Below are 20,934 nucleotides of genomic sequence, written 5' to 3' on the forward strand. Positions count from 1 at the left end.
TTTATCAATTCTAATTGCCAAATTGTTGCAGTTTGTTTGGTTCATATCATTTGTTTCTTTCGTGCTTTTCTTCTCACACTGCATAATATCATAATTCTTCCATTCTCAAACATAATCACATACGTTAATAAACTACTTTAAGAAAAAGTTTAAATTTCACTTCCAAGAAATCTTCCTTAACCCAGTGACACTCATCACTCTATTATACCATGCTCCCACAATACACACATGCAGTTTACCTTGCATGTATTTATCCATTCCTTTTTAATAGTCCTTTGGTTTTCCAGTGTATGCTTTATCTTCCGAGTCAGACTGTAATTCCTTGAGGGAATACATTAACCCCCTCCTTGTGTGCCTTTTACAATACCTACCACACTGCTCTATAGATGTGGTATCTGATAAATGCTTGATGAATAATGGTTTATACATGCAAAGGATATTTTTGTTTCAGACATGAAACAAACTTATTGCAAAAAACACAAAAAGTAAGGTCAAGAATAAAACACTGTATTGTAAATCAGAAAGTCTGGGTTCAGTGAAAAAAATAAGTGCCTCATTAAAAATAACACAACGAACACTACAAAGACAATGAAAGAATAAATTAACACTCATATGTCAAGAAATAAAATGCCACATTTACTGTTATAGTAATTCTAATAAAATCTAATAAAAAAATTGATATCATTAATGTTAACACAAATACTTTGGAGATCTAGGAAACTAAAGTGGGGAGAATACCCACATTATTCCCTAAATTTATCACTTAGGAAATACTTGGCAAGTAATTTAATCTCTGATTCACCACCTATAAAATGGAGATAATACACCTGCCTTACCTTTTATGAAACTGTGGTGAGGTAAGTACACTAACAATGAAAAGTAGTTTATAAACTCTAAAAGGTTAATCAAATATGAGATACTAATCAAAAATAAGACAGTGTTAAACTAACACAGCTCAACAGTCTACTCAAAACCTGTATAACAAGGTTTTCTGCATTCACATGATGAAAGCTCTTTGGCCACATAAACACATGATAGCATGGCCATTAACAGCATTAAGAATGAAGAATGATAATATGAAAGGTGATTCATATATTTTCTACAGAATTGTTCACACTCTGTATTTACTTTTATTATTTTGAAAACCAACAATACTAAAGTATGTTCCATGAGGGATCTAAGGTGACAATTTTCAGCAGAAGTTCCATGCCTAAATTTTTTTTCCTGGCAAAAGTTCCATGCCTAACTCCTAAAGCAAAAGCTCCTTGTCTTTAATTTTAAGCAATGACAGGATAAGTAATTATACTTTACAACAGAATATGGCAACTTCTCTTATTACAGACTATGATGATGACACTGTGGAAACTGAACATAGCCAATGATCTAGTCAGTGGCTCTCTATTACATTCTATGATAGGGAACCTTAGAGAGTGAATGAAATATATTAACTAGTACTGGATAACCTGGAAGATATAAGTCAAAATACTTAACTAAAGGTATAAGCAAAGAAAAAAATTATTCTTTGAAAATTCTTCTATATCAATAACTATCATTTTACTGTGCTCCACATTATAATTTGGTGAGATTCCTAGCACTACAAAAAATGCAAGCAATAAAAACACAATATTGTCCTCATTTCCAATTTAAAATAACCACAGTATTTTTGGAGTCCTGACAAGGTGGAAGTTAATACCTAATGAGAAAATATAAAGATAGCCAAAAGCTCCTAAAACTCCATTTATGTCCTCAGTAAGCAAAATTCTGTTGATCTAAAAGGGCTATCTTCCCCAGATTTAAAACTTTTTAATGTGGTAAAAGACATTTTCTCAAAAAGATATTCAACCTTTCAGAGAAAACCTCAGAATACAGTAATATTTCAATTCTATTAATTTAAAAGTGTTTGAAAACTATAAAAACATATTTACCAATTACAAAATAATATAGATGCATTATAAGCCCTCAAATCTACGTTGGTGTTCTAAGATACTACAATGACTTTAACATACACAGATGCTCCTTGACTTGTGACGGGATTATATCCTGATAAACCCAATATAGTAAGACAAAATGCATTTAATATCCCAATAAAACCATCACAAAGTCAAAAAATCATAAGTCAAACCATCATATGTTGCAGACTGTTGATAAAGGAAAACAATCTGCATCATGAGGTTTTATAAAAATTTTCACTATCAAAATTGATTTCACAAATTAAATCGTGTCATTTACATTGCTAGCTTTAATTCCAAAGGTCATTTATAACAATAATTTTTAGATAATTTTTCTTCACAAAAACTGCTGAACACTGCTTTTTGTGAGTGTATTTTTCACTAATTCCCACAATTCATATATTACTCTGAGAATTTGGAGGGATAAATTCTGATATCATCTAGTACCGCTTATCAATTAATAGTTAAAACAAAGAAACACCTTGAAGTGAATGTCTTATGAATACCTCGTAACAGCCTTTTAGACGAGTCAAATGAAAAACTGAGAACCAGGTGTTTAATTTATTCAGCACAGGTGTTCACCATTTATTTTTCAGCCATTTGCACCTTTCCTTTCCCAATTGACTTGCTGCAGATATTGTATTCTTTGATGTTTATACTTTGTTCTAAGGCTATTTATTTCTGATTTTCACAGTATATATTTTACTGCTACTCAGCTGTTTATTCCTAAAATAAATGTTTAATGGCTATAAAAGAATTACAAAAATCAGACTATTCAAAAACTGTTGTTCTAGACAACGCAACACAAAAGGTGAAATTAAGTTTGAATTGCTGCAATATGATACACTGGTAGATATTTATGTCCCTGTTTGTTATCAACCGAAAACGTTAACACATACTGTAGAATACAGATGAAATACCAACCTCTTGTCATGTTTACCCAAGAACAAAACTTCATAAAATGATGTGTAGCAGGTACTGTTGGGTGCTTACTCAACAACAATTACCACTTTTCTCCTTGCTTCGAGAGCCCCAATTTTGTTCCAATATTAGACAGAAGTTGCTGAGTCCTTGGGGATGGATCATGACAGATTAAAACCAATTATGACAATTGTACTTCCCTTTGCTGGTGATTGATTTAGGAGTGAGCACATTACCAAGTTTTAGCCAATAAGATACTGAAGAGTCTGCTGGGGGCCTTTACTGATTACTTTCCAGTATATTAGAAAAGCATAAATATGTTAGGAAAACCGCTTCCCTCTTTTTCTCATGTTTAGAGATTTTTTTGTTATGTGAGATCCTCTTTGAAATCCTGGCAAACATCTTGTAACTCTGAATGGAAAGCTAAGAGAAGTGTAGAGTAGCTGCCCCAATGCTCTGATTGGCTGAAGCAGTACAATTACAAATCCTCTACCTACTCTTCCACCCACTTACCACTGTACTTGTTTAAACCACATTTAGTTGGGCACCGTGTCACTTCTGGCCTAAAACACACTTAACTGTAGACAGTGATGAGTAATTTCCTCCAAATTGTAAAAATTACAAGTGATTTGACATTTTATTTTTATTCCTTCCTTCTAATTGGTATTATTGCTCAACAAGCTCCTATTGCTTGTATAATTTTTAAGTTAAAATTTAAGAATTCAAAATAAATCAGTAGAATTTTAGATTCCTATTACAAAAAAAATCTTTATTTTTGGTATGAATACATTAAAGAGTTGGTTCATTTGAATGTAACAAACAAGTTTTCAACCTGCTTTGATATTATACCAGAAAAAGGGAAACAATATTCAATAAAATGCAGAAAATATGGCAGAAAACATACAAAGTTATTGTTAATATTTTAGAAAAATAAAATCTCTTCTCACTAAATAGATGACATTATGCAATTAACAAGCAACAATATTTTACCTAAGAATAATCTGAGTCTGTGTGACTTAAGTGTGAGTTAATATATTGCGCCTTTTAATAGTCTGTTAAAGATCTAAAACTAGAAACAATAGCTACTTTCATTTTCCCACATAAACTAATAAACTATTCCACGGTAAGAAAGAACTCTCATACACTGTTGGTAGGAATGCAAGTCAGTACAGCCATTATGGAAAGCAGTATAGAAGTTCCTCAAAAAATCAAAAATAGAACTATTATATGATCCAGAATCTTCACCCTCACTACCAGGTAGACAGCCAAAGGAAATGAAATCAGTAGGTTGAAGAGACATCTGCACTCCCATGTTTATTGCAGGACTATTCACAATTGCCAAGATATGGAATCAATCTAAATGCCCATCAATAAATGAATTATTTATTATTATTTATTTATTTTTATTTCCCAGTGTAGGAAAAACTGGCTACCATGTGCAGAAAGCAGAAACTGGACCCCTTCCTGACACTTTACACTAAAATTAACTCCAGAGGGATTAAAGACTTAAACATAAGACCTAACACCATAAAAACCCTAAAGAAAATATAGGCAAAACCATTCAGGACATAGGCGTAGTCAAGGACTTCATGACCAAAACACCAAAAGCATTGGCAACAAAAGCCAAAACGAACAAATGGGACCTAATCAAACTCCACAGCTTCTGCACGGCAAAAGAAACAGTCATTAGAGTAAATTGGCAACCAACAGAATGGGAAAAAATTTTTGCAGTTTACCCATCTGACAAAGGGCTGATACCCAGAATTTACAAAGATCTAAAACAGATTTACAAGAAAAAAACAAGCCCATTCAAAAGTGGGCAAAGGATAGGAACAGACACTTTACAAAAGAAGACATACATGAGGCCAAAAAACATGAAAAAATGCTCATCATCACTGGTCATTAGAGAAAGAGAAATGCAAATCAAACCTACACTGAGATACCAACTCACGCCAGTCAGAATGGTGATCATTAAAAAATCTGGAGACAACAGATGCTGGAGAGGATGTGGAGAAATAGGAACACTTTTACACTGCTTGTGGGAGTTCAACCATTTACAAGACTGTGTGGCGATTCCTCAAGGACCTAGAAATAGAAATTCCATTTGACCCAGCAATCTCATTACTGGGTAGATATCCAAAGGATTATAAATTGTTCTACTATAAGGACACATGCACACAAATGTTCATTGCAGCACTGTTTATAATAGAAAAGACCTGGAACCAACCGAAATGCCCATCGATGATACAGTGGACAGGGAAAATGTGGCACATATACACCATGGAATATTATGTAGCAATCAGAAATGATGAGTTTGTGTCGTTTGTAGGGACATGGATGAACCTGGAAACCATCATTCTCAGCAAACTGACACAAGAACAGAAAATCAAACACCGCATGTTCTCACTCATAGGCGGGTGTTGAACAAGAGAACACATGGACACAGGGAGGGGAGCATCACACACTGGGGTCTGTTGGGAGGAAACAGGGAAGGGACAGTGAGGGGTGGGGAGTTGGAAAGAGATAGCATGGGGAGAAATGCCAGATATATGTGATGGGGAGGAAGGCAGCAAATCACACTGCCATGTGTGTACTTATGCAACAATGTTGCATGGTCTTCACATGTACCCCAAAACCTAAAATGCAATTTAAAAAAAAGCGTTAGCACTTTCCCAAAGCTACCAAATTAATAAAAAATCTGACACTAAACAAAAAAAATGAATTAATAACAAAAATGTAGCATAAATACACAACAGAATACTACTCAGCCATAAAAATAATTAAATCTTGTCATTTGTGAAAACATGGATGAGCCTGGAGAACATTATGTTAAGTGAAATAAGCTAAGAACAGAAAGAAAAACACTGCATGATCTCACTCACATTTGGATTCTAAAAAACTTCATAGTGGTTACCAGAGACTGGGAGAATAGGAGGGAGAGTGGAGATGAGGAAGAGGTTGGTCAGTGAGTATAATGTTACAGTTAAGCAGGAGGAATAAATTCTGGTACTCTATCACACACGTAAGGTGACTATAGCTGATAGTAATACATTGTATATTTCTAGTAATACATTATATATTTCTTTTTTTTTCCGAGACCAAGTCTTACTCTGTCGCCCAGACTGGAGTGCAGTGGCACAATCTTGGCTCACTGCAACCTCTGCCTCCTGGGTTCAAGTGATTCTTGTTCCTCAGCCTCCCAAGTAGCTGGGATTATAGGCATGCACCATCATGTCCAGTCTATTTTTTGTACTTTTAGTAGAGATGAGGTTTCACCATGTTGCCCAGGCTGGTCTCGAACTCCCGACCTCAGGCAATCTGCCTGCCTCGGCCTCCCAAAATGCTGGAATTACAGGTGTGAGCCACCATGCCTGGCCTGTATTGTATATTTCAAATAGCTAGAAGACATGATTCTGAATGTTCTCACAAAATAATAATAAAGGTTTAAGGTGAAAGATATGCTAATTAGCCTGATTTGACCATTTGATCATTCCACGTTTATATGTATCAAAACACACTGTACCCCATGAATGTATACAATTATTATGTATCAATTTAAAAATCCTATGGTATATAAACTGGTCTCAACAACTAAAGAATATTGTATTTTTCCTATAGCTTCCTAACACTGGGAGTTAGGCACTTTAATTTTTCATTACAGATATAACTACATTACAATACTATATAGTATTACAGTGAATTAAAGAAGTAAATGCACTTTCTAAGGCACTAGTCTTCACAAAGGAAATACTTTATTCACTTGGTGGAACGGTTCCCTTGATATGCATACATGTGTTTACTTGATGACTGAAATACAACATGATACAATAGAAACAGCATCTGTTTTTTAGTTAGAAAAACACAAGTTTAAATTTGGCTGCACTATCTCTGGCATTCCCTGAGCTACAGTCTGTCAGTAAGAGGTACCTATAGTTCATGCACATGGCTACTGCACAGAATAAATGAAATTAATATGTAAAGCAACAGGTTACAGCAGTTGCCACAAAGATAATATGCAATAAATGCTAGTCCTTTTTCATTTCCCTTCCATAACTCGATTGTGTAATCACAAAAAAAATCACTTCAATCAAAAACAATCTTTGTATAGCAAAAATATTTCAGGTCCAAAATATTAAGTAGCCCACTTATTGTAAGGAGGAATCAGGAAAACAAAGCTTTGATAAAACAATCTGGATAGTTCTTTAGAGTTTATGATGCTCACACCTAGCCTATAACAGCAGAATAATTACTACAATTTACATTTTTAGTATTTAGTCTGTTTTGCAATACCAAAAGTATTTAATGTTGAAATGATCATGAAAACCTTTAAGTTGAATAATACTTCAGAATATTTTTTAAAGTCATGGCAATAAAAAAATAACTATCCTATATATTTACATTAGAATACAGTAGATTGACTTGCCACATACTTTGAGGTATTTTCCAAGCAGTGGTAAGGGGTTTGCACCACTCCATTTGAATTCTTGCCCAGTCCTCCTTGCAATCAAAGACAAAATATTAGGAGGCTATCAGTATAGCTATAATATGTTTATGGCCAAGAAATATACATTTTACTCTTCCTTAGGGTTACATAATCAAGTGGCATATGTGAAAATCAAACCACTGATTCTAGCCTAATAAACACTAACTCTATAAATAAGCTAAGTCATCTGGTCTAAAGTGATAAACAAGGCACAGTATTTTAGTCTTCATATCATTATAAAGTCATTTTTACACGATGTTGTAGAAATTTGCAAAAACATTTAAAACAATATCCCACATATATAGTGCACCAATGATTCAAGTTTGACGTCTATCTATTTACTTGCTTGATACAAGTAAATACAGTAGACTCTTGGCATGAATGACCTTACAAAGAGTAGTACTTTTGGTAATTTGTCATTTGGCCAGATTATGGATTTGAATTGCATATGCTGAGAAAGTATATGCAAGAACAATATATTCAGCAAATGTGAGACCTCAAATGCTTGCCCAGCATTAGGGTATAATTAAAATGTCCTCAAGAAGTGATGACAACTTCTTTTCTGGGAAAAAAAAATAGGGCTCATTAAATGAGCCTAAGGATAAGTAGAAAACACAATTAACCTGTGCCATATGGCTGTGAATAGAAAACCCATGACTCACAACAGAAAATAGATTCTTAAACGCAAAACTAAACCAACAAAGAAAAAAAGCAACCAGTGGAAAGAAAAGCATAAAACTTTTTCTCTTTACTGAACACATAATTGTCCAGATAGAAAATCCCAAGTAATCTACAAAAAAGCTTCCAGAATTGGGAAGTTAATTCAGGAAGATTTCAAGAAACATCCAAGATCAAAACATAAAAGGCAAGTGCACTGCTACACAGTAGGAATGAGTATGTGAAAACCAAAATTAAAAAGACAATACCATTTATAATTGGTCAAAAGAAAATTAAATATTTAGGTATGCAATTAACAAAATGTACAGGATCAGTATGCTAAAAATTACAAAATTCTATTGAAGAAAATCAAAGATGAGCTTCATAAACAGAGAGACATACCATGTTCATAGATTGGAAGACACAAAATAATAAAGGGGTCAATCCTCCCAAACTAATCTGTAGTATTAAGGCAATTATTATCAAAATCTCAGCAAGGTTTTTTTTTTTAGACATACACAAGCTTATTTAAACATTTATATGGAAAGGCACAACTATAGAATATATAAAACAACCTTGACAAGGAAAAATAAATTGGGAGGAATTTACCTGATAGTAAAGCTTATCGCATAGCTGCAGTAATAAAGGCAATGTGGTATTGGTGGAGGAAAAAACATATAGATCAATGGAACAGAATAAAGAACCTCATAATAGACTCACCCAAGTCTAACCAACTGATTTTTGACAAAGATACAAAAGTAATTCAACACCTATAAATGGTGTTGAAGCAACTGGATATCCTTAGACTGAAAAACAAAAAAGAACACTGACTAAAACATACAACATAAAAATATAATTTTTTTAAAAAATAAGAGAAAGTCTGTATCTATAGGTAGGCAAAAAGTTCTCAGACTTCACAGCAAAAGAATAATCCAATTGATCAATTAGGCCTCATCAAGATTAAAAATATGTGCTCTGTAAAATATCCTATTTCAAGAGGATGAAAAGAAAAGCTGGAGACTTGGGTTAAATATTCTCCAACCACATATCTCGCAAAGGACACATATCTAGAATTGTTGTTTTCTTTTTTTTAGTTCTGAAACTCAACAGTAAAAAACGAATCCAGTTTTAAAAACAAGCAAAAGACATGAACAGACACGTCATCAAAAATGGTATATGAATGGAAAATAAGAGAACATGAAAAAATATTCAAAATCAGAAATCAGAATGGCCAAAATAGGAAAGTGACAACACCAAATTAAGGTAAATATGTGGAGAAAATGGATTACTCACATTTTCTGGTGGGAATGTAACTACAGATCCTCTGAAACATCTCAGTAGTTTCTTTTAAAGCTAAACATGCAATTACCATATGACCCAGCAATTACAAGCTTGGGTATTTATTCCAGAGAAATGAAAACTTTTATCCTAGACAAAGTCACATAAAAATTCATGCACAAAAATGAATTGTAGCTTTATTTATAATAGCAAAAACTAAAAAGTCAGATGTTTTTCAATGGGTGAATGATTAAACAAACTGTAGTAAATACGTTACTGTGGAATTATCAAAATTATCAAAATTAATTGTAATAAATATTACATTACATTAATTGTAATGAATAGTAATTCAGTGATGAAAAATGAACTACTAATGTACACAATAACCTGGATGACTCTCCAGGGAATTATGCTGAGTGAAAAAAGCCAATGCCAAAATATTACATAGTATACAGTTCTACTTACATAATATTCTTAAAATGATAAGATTATAGAGATGAAAAACAGATTAGTGTTTGTCAGGAGTTATGGATGGTAGAGGTAAGAAGTAGATCAGATGTGTTTACTGAAAAACAGTAGTAGGGATCCTTGTGGTGATGGAACTGTTCTGCTCTATAACCTGACTGTAACAGTGAATACACAAACACGAATGTGACAAAACTGTATGGAACTAAATACACACAAACTAACTCCATATCCGCAAAACGTAACATTAACATCAATAACACATGTTTCAAAAAGCAAGAACAAAAATCCAGAAACCTGTACCATATTTCTCATTACTTACAAAACAGTATCCAGGAAGACCTTGCAATGTATCCTTCAAGAATGTTAAAGATCTACTATATAGTGATATTCTTACTCTAGAGGAAATAAGAGAATTTTGTAGATAACAAAAGCTCATCTCTTAAAATGGTACAATTTTTATTCTAACCATTTTTAATACTCATCTTTCTAAAATGTACTTCAAATCCTCTACTTTTTTAAGTGGAGGATAAAGAATATTATTTAATTTTGCCTGAAGACAGTGGGGTACAATTAGGATCATCAACTATTTTACTGTACTATATAATATAGTGATGGCCTTGAGGTATCTTCTGATATGAAAAGCCATTTACCCATACACTAAATGGCCCAAAGTCTGCTTTCAGTTTGCCGCTGCTGTCTTCTCCTTTATTAGTCTACCAAGTAGCACTTCAAATGATAGCATATTAGAGCCCAGCGAGACTTCTGAGATCATCTAGTCCAAACGCTTCATGTTTTATTAATGGCAAAACACAGACTCAAAATAGAGACGTCTCTTGCTCAGTAAATAGCAAGTTAAGGACTAGTCTCCATGTGGTTCTCAGTGTGCTTGCTTCTAGCAGATAACCCTTTCCTATTTGTTGCTTTAAACTTCAATGCTAGGAGAAACACACACACACACACACACACACACACACACACACACAGAGAGAGAGAGAGAGAGAAAATGAGGTTGTCAGAAATATGTATTAAATAAATAAGGCTTTCGATTTAAGTCAGTGAGTGCCGGTGATGACCTCTCATATAATGTAAAACTTTGTGACAGCTATTTTGGCCCTAGCCCCTTTCATATAATTACAGGTTTGTGAATATGATCCGATAGATTAAGGATGCCACAGTGTTGCTGGGGTTATCTGAGATATTGTTAGTCCTATTTACCCACGTTGCCAGCACTTACTATAGACAGCCCTTACAGATGGATTTTCTGTATTTTCTCTGCTTTCCTGGATGTTCTCAAGGCTTTTCCTGCTTACTATGACAGTAATAACCAGCTAACTTTTCCAAGTGAATTAAGATGTATAGATCATTATCCCCATTCACTTTTTGCTCCACATTCTAACTGGCAAGAGAAACATATAACAGAGTTCTATTTCACTGTCTTCAAACAAACCTTCCACCACCAACCATTTACTTTCTCACTTTGAGAAGTTACACAAATGAAACTGAAGAGATCAGGAATTGAAAACGAGATAATTTTCTTTGTTTTCAAAATGCATAAACTCAGCCATTAGAAACTATTAACCTCAATTATCATAAAAAGTAATCAGAGGCCTTGAAGTAACAAAAGTATAATACCTTTCAGAAGGCCAGTGTGACTGTCACTATACTGTAGTGAAGTATTATTCATGGGCACACAAGAAAGTTACCAAATATTTATTCCTCATTTCATTAAGGCATATGTCTTTTCAGTTAAAATCATCTTCTTTTTTAAATCTTTCAGCACTGGCTCTGAACAATATCTAGTGAGCTGTACCTTTAAATACCAAATAGAATTTAGCATTATACAAATTATAATCTATACCTAATATTTCAAAGGCTGTGCTTTTGCAGAAAATCACAGAACACAAACTGTACAGTATGAGGAAAAAATGTTACTCACATGAAAGATATGAACATAGGTTAACAAGTTAAGCACATGTTGCCAAACTTTTCACAGGCTCACATTTAACACTATGCCACGACAGTGATGTGTAAGATGACAAAGCATATCCTAAAGAATCTCTGGTGTGTTAAATTTTAAATTTTAATTACTATTAAAGTGCCTGCCAGTCTGATGTTCTAAACCTCTGGACTCTGTAACTACTTGAATGATTTAACTATGTGATTATTACCTTTCAACCTGTAGATCATATGTCATTTGAAAAAGTAAACTATTCCAATCGTTTTTAAACAGTGAATCTCTCACTCAGAGGGAGATACTTAAAACATTGTAACTTCCCACTGTTCTATCCTAATTTACCAAGATATGTACTCAAACATTATGGACATGATTTAATACTTTTATTCAAAACTTATAATCTTCCATTTTGCTATACTGAGTATTATCCAAGAAAGATGGTACAATTGGAAGAACACTGGAGCAGGAGGAAAAAGCTCTGAAATTTAATCTTAGGAGCTTGGGTGTGGCCCTGCCATTTACCAAGCCATGTGACCTTCTGCAAACTACTTAATCTCTTTAAGCTTCATTGAGGATTCTGTAAAAACTCCAACTATTAGTACTACTATCTGCCCTACCCTACCACAGAATTGTTTTAATGAAATGAGATAATATATTTAAAACAGCTTGGTAAATAAATTCAAAGGCATTAAGGTAAGATGTTATCACTACTACCTAAAAAGAGAAAACTGAAAGTTCCATTTAAAAACAGGCAAAACCAGCCCCTGCCTGACCATCGTGGAACCCAAAGATGAGATACTGCCTACCACCCCCATCTCAGAACAGAAGGGTGGGAAGCCAGAGCCACCTCCCAGGACCCAGCCAGTCCCCACAGCAGGGTCTTCTTGGCAGCTGCATTCTGGAGTCTGGATGTTGCTCGGTAACGACCTTTAGTAAAATATTGCACAATCAATCAATCAATGAATCAATCAATCAATAAAAACAGGCAAAACCAACATATCAATGTGCCTTGCAGCAGCCACTGCCACATGAATCTTTATTGTTGGCTTCTTCTGAAGAAGAGTTAAAAAGTCATTAACTTAGTTTACCTTCAGTAAAGATTTTTCATACCTGGCATAACAAAATACTTCCACATGTTGAATAGTTTTGTCCTTCCTGCTAAGAGCAATGGCTTCTTCATTTTCAAGGATATGGTATTGCCACACTGGACTGTCATTTACAATGTCACTGTTTTCCTAAACAAAACACAGATAAGAAGTTTTAATGGAAGTGGCCAGTGTGAAATAGGTAATTTTTTGAGAAAATTCACCTCTTACCTAAATTCATGCTCATTTCCTCTCACCAAAATTCAAAGGATATCACTCAGAGTCACCAAACAAAGTCCAACAAGTGTTCCAAATTCAAAGAAAGAAGAGCAAAACAATGTGTAAAATCTGTATTATCAAAAACTAGCTCTGATTTACAGATTTCAATCAGGGTAGATGAAATTTGGAAAAGGCATTCAGACTTGGCTGTTTGGACATTGCTTAAGAACTAGGACAACTAACCCTCTATCTGCTGAGAATCAACTACATCTGTTATACACATTACTTGTTAATAAAAACAGAGGGTTTTTTGTTTTTTGTTTTTTTATATTTTTTTGGTCGAAACAGCAGAGTCAAAATAACTTCATCTATTTATTTTCAGATCTTTGAAGGTTGGTCACTAGTCATGTCAAGTTTTGGTTACATGTAAAAGTACTTTTGAAAAATACTTAGCCCAGTATAACTAAGGGCTTTATAGTAATTAGTCCATGAATACATTATAAAACAAGAAAGACAAGTTGAAAGTGGTCTGTTAAAATTTTCAGTAACTATATTTTATGGAGTATTTGAATATAGAGCGTTTTTTAAGGTGTCGAGATTACCTTTTTCAAATGTAATAATGTGTGATAATGGCATGGGGGGTATGTAAAAATAAAATTCCTTATCAGTAGAGGAAGAATAATCATTTTTTCTTTTTTGAAAGAATGAAAGAGAAAGAGAAAGGGGGGAAAAGAGAAAAGGAGTCTTGTTCTATTGTCCAGGCTGGAATGCAATCTAAAAATAGGTATTAAAAACCTCTTTTATGCTGATAATTGTGCTAAACAGTGGAGACAGGAAGGAATAAGGGAAGAAAATAACGAACAGCCAACCAATATTTCATTAAAGTCTGTGAAATGCTATGCAAATGCTGAAGAGTGATTTACTACCATTTATGTGGTCACTTTCAAAATAGGTGTAATGTGATACTGAGAAAAATGTATGTTCTGTAGACCTGGGGTGAAGAATTCTATAAATATTCGCTGAGTTTCCTTGTTCCAGGTCTGACCTCAAATCATAGATGTTCCTGTTAATTTTCTATCTCGTTGATCCATCGAATATTAACAATATGGTGTCAAAGTCTCCCGCTATTATTGTGCGGGAGTCCAAGTCTCTTTATAAGTCATTAAGAACTTGTCTTATGTATCTTGGTGTTCCTGTATTGGGTGCATATATATTTATGATCATTGACTCCTGTTGATGCATTGATCCTTTTACCATTATGTAATGTCCTTCTTTGTTTCTTTTAGTCTTTGTTACTATTAAACTCAATTTTGTCAGAGATGAAAGTTACAACTCCCGCTTTTTTTTGCTCTCCATTTGATTGACAAGTCTTCCATCAACCCTTTGTTTTGAGTCTTTGTGTGTCCTTGCATATAAGATGGATCTGGATACAGTGTATAGACTGGTTTTGACTTTTTATTGAATTTGCCTTTCTTTGTCTTTGTTTAGGGCATGTAATCCATTTAAATTTAGGATTAATATTGATATTTGTGAGTTTAATATTGTCATTTAATGCTAGCTGGCTATTTTGCCCATTAGTTGATATAGATTCTTCATTATGGAGATACTCTTTACTTTTGGTAAGTTTTTGGGATGACTGATACTGGTTGTTCCTTTCTATGTATAGCGCTTCTTTCAGAAGCTCTTGTAAAGCAGGCCTGGTGGTGATGAAATCTCTGAGTGCTTACTTATCCGCAAAAAAATTTATTTTTCCTTCATTTATGAAGCTTAGTTTAGCTGAATATGAGATTCTGGGTTGAAAATTCTTTTCTTTGAGGATATTGAATATTGACCCCCACCCTCTTCTAGTTTGTAGAGTTTCTGCTGAGAGATCTGCTGTGAGTCTGATAGGCTTCCCTTTATGGGTAACCTGACCTTTTTCTCTAGCTGCCCTTAGAATTTTCTCCTTTATTTCAACCCTGGTGAATCTAACGATTATGTGTCTTGGGGTTGCTCTACTTGAGGAATATCTTTGTGGTGTTCTCTGTATTACCTGGAGTTGAGTATTGTCCTGTGTTACTAGGTTAGGAAAGTTTTCCTGAATAATATCCTGAAGAATATTTTCCAGCTTGGATTCATTCTCTTCATGACATTCAGGTACACCTATCAAATGTAAATTAGGTATTTTCACATAGTCCCATATTTCTGGACACTTTCCTCATTCCTTTTTACTCTTTCTTCTCTAATCTTGTCTTCCTGTTTCATTTCATTAAGCTGGTCTTCGACCTCTGATATCCTTTCTTCTGCTTGATCAACTCGACTGTTAAAACCCATGCATATTTCGCAGAGTTCTCGTATTGTATTCTTCAGTTGCATTAATTCACTTATATTCCTCTCTAAATTGTCTATTCTTGTTAGGATTTTGTCAAACCTTTTTTCAAGGTTCTTAGTTTCTTTAGATTAAGCTAGAACATGTTCTTTTAACTCACTGAACTTTCTTATTATCCACCTTCTGAAGCCTAATTCTGTTCATGGAACACACTCGTTCTCCATCAGGCCTTGTTCCATTGTTGATGAGGAACTATGATCCCCTGTAGAGGGAGAGACATTCTTATTTTGGGTATTCTCAGCCTTTTCACACTAGTTTCTTTCCATCATTGTAAATTTATCCACCTGTCATCTTTGTAATTACCGACTTTCAAATTAGGTCTCTGAGTGGATGTCCAACTTGTTGATTCCCAGCGCTGGAATCTGAGCAACCCACTGCGCCGGCTAAAACAGCGGCGTTAAGATTCATGGTGCTTTTCTTCCCGGGAATCTCCGGTCTGGCTTCCTTCTTGAGTCCCTTTTTCAATCAGCTGAATAGGTGACTCTGCCTTCCCGGAGCTCCAAACGTTGACCAAAAGGGGACCCAGTCCCGTTTACTCTGCACCAAGAACCGCCATGCCAGGGTGCTGGCAATACCACCACACCAGCCACAAGAGTTGCGCTGGTGACCCATGGGGCTCCTCCGCTGGCAATTTCCTGGTCCATGAGCAACAAAAAATCGTCTGAAGTTTGGTGTCCTCTCATTCTTTGCACTTTCACTGGGAGCTACAATCTTGAGCTGCTAGTAATCAGCCATCTTGGATCACTCTCCCTGAATACAATTTTCTAAACTATATCATCCTCCTTTCTAAACATTCTAAATTATTTTGAGATACAGCAGTTTCTGATTCTCTGTATAATGTTCTCAGTAGAAATTTCATTTCAAGCCACATGTACCCATCTGAATAAGATTAGGACAACTTTTTAAATCTGTCTTATAAAAGTTGGCAATCTCCATAAATGACACTCCATCTTATGCGATATAGGATCCCTAAAAAGTTTCTTTATAATTGTATTCAACAGCTTAGTATTGAGATCCTACCCTTAGAAAGTAATTACTGAATTCCTACTAAATTTCTTTGATTTTTCTTTTTGCTGATTCTGTCAGGTGACCTCTACAAGTGTAAAACCACCACTGAGATTATTTCAAATTAATTTATCTTCCCCAAATTGTTAGGAGTATTTTGGTTTTTGTTCAAAATATACTAACTCTAAGAGCAACCTGTAAATGTTAGATTTTCTAAGGACTGGGATATCTTTTCTAAATATTATTTCAGGGAAAAAATTACTGTCTTTTATTTGGGCATAAAGAATAATTAGGAAATGGCTATTAAGTACATACAGTTTACTCTTCAGCCAACATTTATATTTACATGTCTTTTTTTTTTTTTTTGAGACAGAGTCGTACTCTGTCACCCAGGCTGGAGTGCAGTGGCCCAATCTCAGCTCACTGCAACCTCCACTTCCCGGGTTCAAGTGATTCTCCTGCCTCAGTCTCCTGAGTAGCTGGGACTACAGGCGCATGCCACCACGCCTGACTAATTTTTGTATTTTTAGTAGAAACAAGATTTTGCAGTGTTGGCCAGGCTGGTCTCAAACTCCTGACCTCTGGTGATCTGCCCCCTTCAGGTGATCAGCCTCCCAAAGTGTTGGGATTACAGGCATGAGCTACCGTTCCCAGCTTCTGTTTATATTTAAAAAGGGATAAAAACATGGGAAAAATATTAGCTGAAATGGTGACTGCATAATTTTTTGTAAAATAAATAGATAAAAATAAAGAATCGATCCTGTATTACAGAAGAAGCTTAGGGTTTTCTTCAACGTAGGGTTACTATGTAACATACAACTAAGCAAATTAAAATGTCAGATACAAACTTTACCTGATATTCCTTTAGCCAGGACAACAGTCCTGAAAAGCTAAAACTGGCCCAGTTTCCTCCATAGTAGCTTCTTCTGTAACAATTAAAAAAAAAAAGAGTAAAGAAAAGGGTATAAAAATCAATTCACTGATGTTCATCAACAAACCGTCTTTAACACTTAAACTCACTTCACTTTTTAATATTACTGCCTCAAGAGTTCAAAAGTACATATAATTGGAATGCTTACATAAATGGAAGTGGTAGGCTGAAAGTGGGCCCCTCAGATCCCAAAGGAAATTTTTCATCACGTAAGGAGTTAAAAAACATCTTTGGCTTCCTGAAAGCTTTCTCCCCTGATTATGTGAACAGCTTGACGTGGGTACTGAGCAGGTAACATAAATATATATGACTCCTGTGTTAAGAAAAGTGGCATGGAAGAAAACCTTGATAGATCTCAAAGAAAGCTACTGAAAAACTGTTATGTTTTCTGTAAGTACTTAAATCTCCTCCTCCTCCATGACCACCTCATCGCCACCAAACCCATCTCCAACACAAAACACACACATACACACAGACACACAATTGGCTCCTCTAGATAAAAGAGAAGATCTTATATTAATCTTACTTAGCCTTTAAAGCCAAAAATAAAAGACAACCCTGGGAAAGTTATTCATATCACATCAAGCCATTTGCAATATGTATAATAGGAACAAAATTCTCACTAATAACTGGGTGAGGTATTATTCTTCATTCCTCAGTCCTGTGAAGATCACTGTTTTGGACAACCCAGAGGTCTCCTAACCAGGATCAGGTAAATCTTGTAAACATTAGACCATTAAGTGGGAATTTTTTGCGACCAAAACTCTTTAATTATTCGCCGCATATTAGGCCTCCCAATCCTTGTAAAACAACTTGTACTTACTGACTCTGTTTGATGAGCCCCAAGTATACTTGATCCCACCTACAATACCCATTTTGATTCTGGTTGGGAGAGATTCTTGATTTTGTTTCCATTTTCATTTTTGCTTCTCTGCTTGTCTAATGAAATAAAAATCCATGAAAGCTTTTTTAAAAAATAAATATCTAAAATTAGTCTTCCAGCCAGGCACAGTGGCACACACCTGTAAACCTAGCTACTAGGGGAGGCTGAGAGAGGAGTCCTTGAGCCCAGAGGTTTGATATCAGCCTGTGCAAAACAGCAAGACTCCATTATAAAATAAAATAATGAAATAAAATAAAATAAATAATAAAATAACTCTTCCATAATGCTACTGGAGATCATCTCCCAATTCTGATTCATAGGTCTGAAAAGTAAGCAGATTTTAGGCTAGGGGCATTTTACCAAACAAGCACTGCTTTGCTCTAACAGGGATATCAAATGGCTTCTAAAGTAGCTTTATTACTACATATCATCGGACAGTCTCTTCGGAAATAGTGTAAATTCATACATTATCCAGACTCTCCAGTGGGCTTTAAAATTTAGATAGAATTTCAGCTATAGTAGCAATTCTAGATGGCCACACTTTACTAAAATGTTGGAATCAAGAAACCTACAAGCAATGACCCCTTCTGTCGGAGAGAACAATGAAAAGAAGGAGAAGGTGGGCAATGACAGGTATAGAGAAGACAGAGGAATGTTAGAATTTGAGGTTTTCCCATAGCAATTTATACTTTCATCTCTCTTGCCTAATAATATACTTCTGCTATCTCTTGCCATCCTCCAAATATAATACTCAACAAAACTAGAAAATATCCTAGGTGTTGGAAGGGGGAAAAATCTGATACTACTTACTCTATATTTTTAGTTGAAATATTTAGATTTATTTGGATTCATCATAAAGTCTTAAGTGAGCAGCACTGGCTAATGTGTGAAAGCTTCAAGATCAAAGTAAAATTTATTTGAATGGATATACCAATATATAAGTAATCAATATATATCAAAAATCTAACATTGGGGACAGACAAAAAGCAATTAAAACCACTGATAAATTAAGTTTCATCAAAATGAAAAACTTTCCCACAAAATACATTATTTTAATAAATGAATGGCCCACACACAAAGTAGGAGGAAATATTTCCAAAACATATCTAATAAAGGCTTGGTATCTAAGATATATAAAGAACTCTTTCTACTTAATAAGACAAATATTAAAAAGCAAAAATGAGCAAAGGGTTGGAAAAGACACTTTACCAAAAAAAAAAGTGGTTAATGAGCACATGAAAACGTGCCCAATATCATTAGGTAAGTGCATATTAAAATAGCATTACAAATGAGCACATAAGACACTGTATGTATCCACCAAAATAATTAAAAAGATTGTCAATACCTGGTATTGATATGGATGGCCAGAATGTTCATATATTTTGGTGAGAGTGTAAAATGGTACAAGCACTTTGTAAAAGTATCTGGCAGTTTTTTATGAGATAAATATACACCTACCCTATGATCTAGCCATTTCAGTTCCTAGGCAATTATACATGAGAAAAGCATATACTGACAAAAATACTTGTACAAGTCTTTCCACAGCAGCTTTATTAATAGCCCCAAACTTATAATAATCCAAGTATCCATCAACAAGAGAATGAATAAACAAAGTGTTGCATATCCATAAAATGGATACTATTCACCAATGAAAAGAAATAATTACTTGCTAAATACGACATGAATGAATCACAAAACCATTATACTGAGTGAAAGCCCCAACCAAAGAGTACATACTCTATGATGCCATTTATATGAAATTATAAAAAAAGTTCATCTATGATAAAAAATATTACAAGACTGGGAGTGGGGTCAGGACTTGACTATGATGGGGCATGAGGGAACTTTGTCTTTTATCTTGATAGGGTTCTTATTACACATTTGTCAAAACGTATTAAATGGTACACTTAAGATCTGGGCATTTCACTGTCTGTAAATTTTATCTAAAAAAATAAACAAATACTGAACTCTAATTAGTGATATGTATGCTGAAGTGTTCAGGGCTGGAGTGATTGGGTGTGTACAACTTAATTTTAAATATATAAAACAATAAGACGAGCTGGCGCAGTGGCTCATGACTGTAAGCCCAGCACTTAGGGAGGATGAGATAGATGGATCACAAGGTCAGAGGTTTGAGGCCAGCCTGACCAACATGGTGAAACCCCGTCTCTACGTAAAAATACAAAAATGAGCCAGGCATGGTGTTGTGTACCTGTAATCCCAGCTACTTGGGAGGCTAAGGCAGGAGAATTGCTTGAACCCAGGAGGCGGAGGTTGCAATGAGCTGAGAGTACACCATTACACTCCAGCCTGGGCCACAGAGCGAGACTCTGTCTCAAACAACAACAACAACAAAAAAAAAAAAAAAAAACAGTAACACAAGTTGATGGATAGATAATAGAATCAATGCATGGATAGTTACATGATAAACAAAATACATCAAAATGTTAATTATAGAATCTAGGTAGTGGAAACATACGTGCTCAGAGTACAATTTTTTTTCAAATTTTATGTATGTTTGAAAATCATCATAAAATAAAATTTTAGAACAATAAAAAAGAAAAATAAAAATAATCTAACATGAGTTCTCAAACACTGATATGGTAATTTCCAAGGTGTTTTTGGCTATTATCAAACACCTGAGAAAACTCTAAGAAGAGCCATCTTGATGTTTCTTTCCATTATTAAGTGACTTGAGGTCAGTTCATGGTCAAATCTACTTTTCTCCCCTAT

At 34.6% G+C, this 20,934-nt stretch overlaps 1 protein-coding gene across 24 annotated transcripts in view; it reads right to left on the bottom strand.

Annotated features, from left to right (window-relative positions):
• Positions 1-20,934, bottom strand: part of CHM (CHM Rab escort protein) — a 190,440-nt gene that overhangs the window by 99,131 nt on the left and 70,375 nt on the right. For 10 of the 24 annotated variants that reach the window (XR_013531401.1, XM_078362379.1, XM_054251398.2 and 7 more), the window contains 2 exons: positions 17,241-17,313; positions 12,821-12,945 (listed from right to left, as the gene is read on the bottom strand). The exons of 1 other annotated variant lie outside the window; for it this stretch is intronic. Coding sequence is in view for 22 of the 23 variants with exons in the window: in XM_078362379.1 (XP_078218505.1) it covers positions 12,821-12,945; positions 17,241-17,313 (198 nt within the window). In the remaining variant the exon portion in view is untranslated. Of the gene's footprint in view, positions 1-7,300; positions 7,368-12,820; positions 12,946-17,240; positions 17,314-17,466; positions 17,629-20,934 lie in introns of those variants that run through there. 13 more of the 24 variants (XM_078362375.1, XM_078362369.1, XM_078362368.1 and 10 more) reach the window with 4 other exon arrangements.

Source organism: Callithrix jacchus, chromosome X, assembly GCF_049354715.1.
Source record: "Callithrix jacchus isolate 240 chromosome X, calJac240_pri, whole genome shotgun sequence".
Classification (NCBI taxonomy): domain Eukaryota; kingdom Metazoa; phylum Chordata; class Mammalia; order Primates; family Cebidae; genus Callithrix; species Callithrix jacchus.